This window comes from Cenococcum geophilum (genome assembly GCF_001692895.1).
Source record: "Cenococcum geophilum 1.58 unplaced genomic scaffold K441scaffold_20, whole genome shotgun sequence".
Lineage (NCBI taxonomy): Eukaryota > Fungi > Ascomycota > Dothideomycetes > Gloniales > Gloniaceae > Cenococcum > Cenococcum geophilum.
Window position 1 is genome coordinate 1966156 of NW_027137578.1, and position 1559 is coordinate 1967714.

Here is a 1559-nt window from a genome sequence, read left to right on the forward strand (position 1 = left end):
ATGCCTGACACCAACTCCAATGCGCTCCTTTCTCCACCACGACGGCCTCGCGTGCAGAGGCAGCGCAGTAGCTCTCTCCCTTTCATCCAGGCGATAGAGGTCACCGCAACAGAGGCCGCCATCATGTTCGCCGCCGAGCAGGCCGCAACAAGTCGTCGGCGAGTACACTCGCCAGACCGGCAGCAGCAGCGACGACGACGACGCCCGCAGTTAGCAGACCTAGCTTGGGCCGCAGACCCAGCAAGGAACGTCCCCTCTTCACAAGATGAAGCTGGAGACAAGGACAACGGGCCGAGCGAAGATCTGCAGCAGCAACCGTCCGCGCAGCCACGCAGCAACCCTCCACCGCCTCCCGCCTCACACTGCTCGGACGTTGACCCAGCCGCGCCCAAGCCGCGCCAACCCAGTATCACGGGCCTGGTGTCCGAGGAGCTGCACGCGCTGCTCCCGCTGCCGCAAAACCCGCTCAACACCTACTCCGCCAACCTCGCCCGCTTCGTCCAGTCCCGCATCAACTCCATCCGCTCCGCCATCCCCGCCCCGCCCCTCTCGCCCTCCTCGCCCTGCTCCTGCCCCGAGCTCTCGCAGTTCTACCTCTTCTCCGACCTGCCCAGCCCCACGGATCCGGACGGCCCGCCGAGTCCATCTCGCCCATCTGGCCTTCTCAACCCTAACCCCTTCGAGGCTATCGACCCTCTCATCCCTACCAACCCTACCAACTCTGCCGACCCTCCCAACCTCGCTAATCCGTCCGCGTTAAGGGTCGAAAGAAACCTCAGCATCGCCCTCCCACCCCTCCCATTCCCCTTCCGCCCCCCGCTCCGCAGCACCTTCTCCAACTGGAGCTCCACCTCCGGCTGCAACTCGCCTGCCGCATGGGCCGACGAGCCGCTGCCGTCGCCGCCGGTCCTCAACGGGGACAGCATCGCATCCACGCCGTCGATCCTCGAGCTCTACGCGTCCGTGACGTCGCGCTCGGGGTTCGCGGGGACGCCGCTCGACGACCCGGTGGTGGAGGAGGGGGCGGGTGCTGCTGATGCTGGTGCTGGTTCCGCTCCCGCCCCCGCCCCCACCTCCGCCCCTCCTTCCGCTCCTGCTCCTCCTTCCGCTCCTGCTCTCGCTTCCGTCTCCGTCTCCCCTTCCCCTGCGGCTGCATCGACGCCAGACCAGCCGGCCGAGCCGTCCTTCCTTCGCCCGTCCTACTTCTCGCCGCGCAACTGTCCGCAGCAGGTCCTGGCGGCCATCTCGCCGTATGAGGGGGGCGCGCTGACGCGGGTTGTGGATGTTTTTATTCAGGCGCCTAATCGGGTTGTTGTGGAGGGGATGGCGTTTGAGATGGTTGGGTGAGGTGGGTGTGTTTGTGTGGAGGAATGGGATGGGAAAGGTTGGGATGGGGGTGAGCGTCAGAGGGAACGGTGAGAGCAACAAGCGGCACTGGAGACAGGAACAGGGACGGAAACAGTGATAGACTGCAACCGCAACTGCAAAGGACAGCAAGAAAATACTTTTTTGGAGGGGGGGGGAATAAGATCTTTGGAAAGAGGTAGTTTTTCCTAGGG

The 1559-nt window shown here is 64.7% G+C and overlaps 1 protein-coding gene across 1 annotated transcript; it reads left to right on the forward strand.

Moving 5' to 3' along the window:
- On the forward strand, positions 1-1347 carry K441DRAFT_677295 (uncharacterized protein; the record flags this gene model as incomplete). Its single annotated transcript, XM_067651051.1, has 1 exon — positions 1-1347. One exon carries the CDS (start codon positions 1-3, stop codon positions 1345-1347), a length of 1347 nt encoding a protein of 448 aa, XP_067504258.1.
- Between the last annotated feature and the right edge of the window lie 212 nt (positions 1348-1559).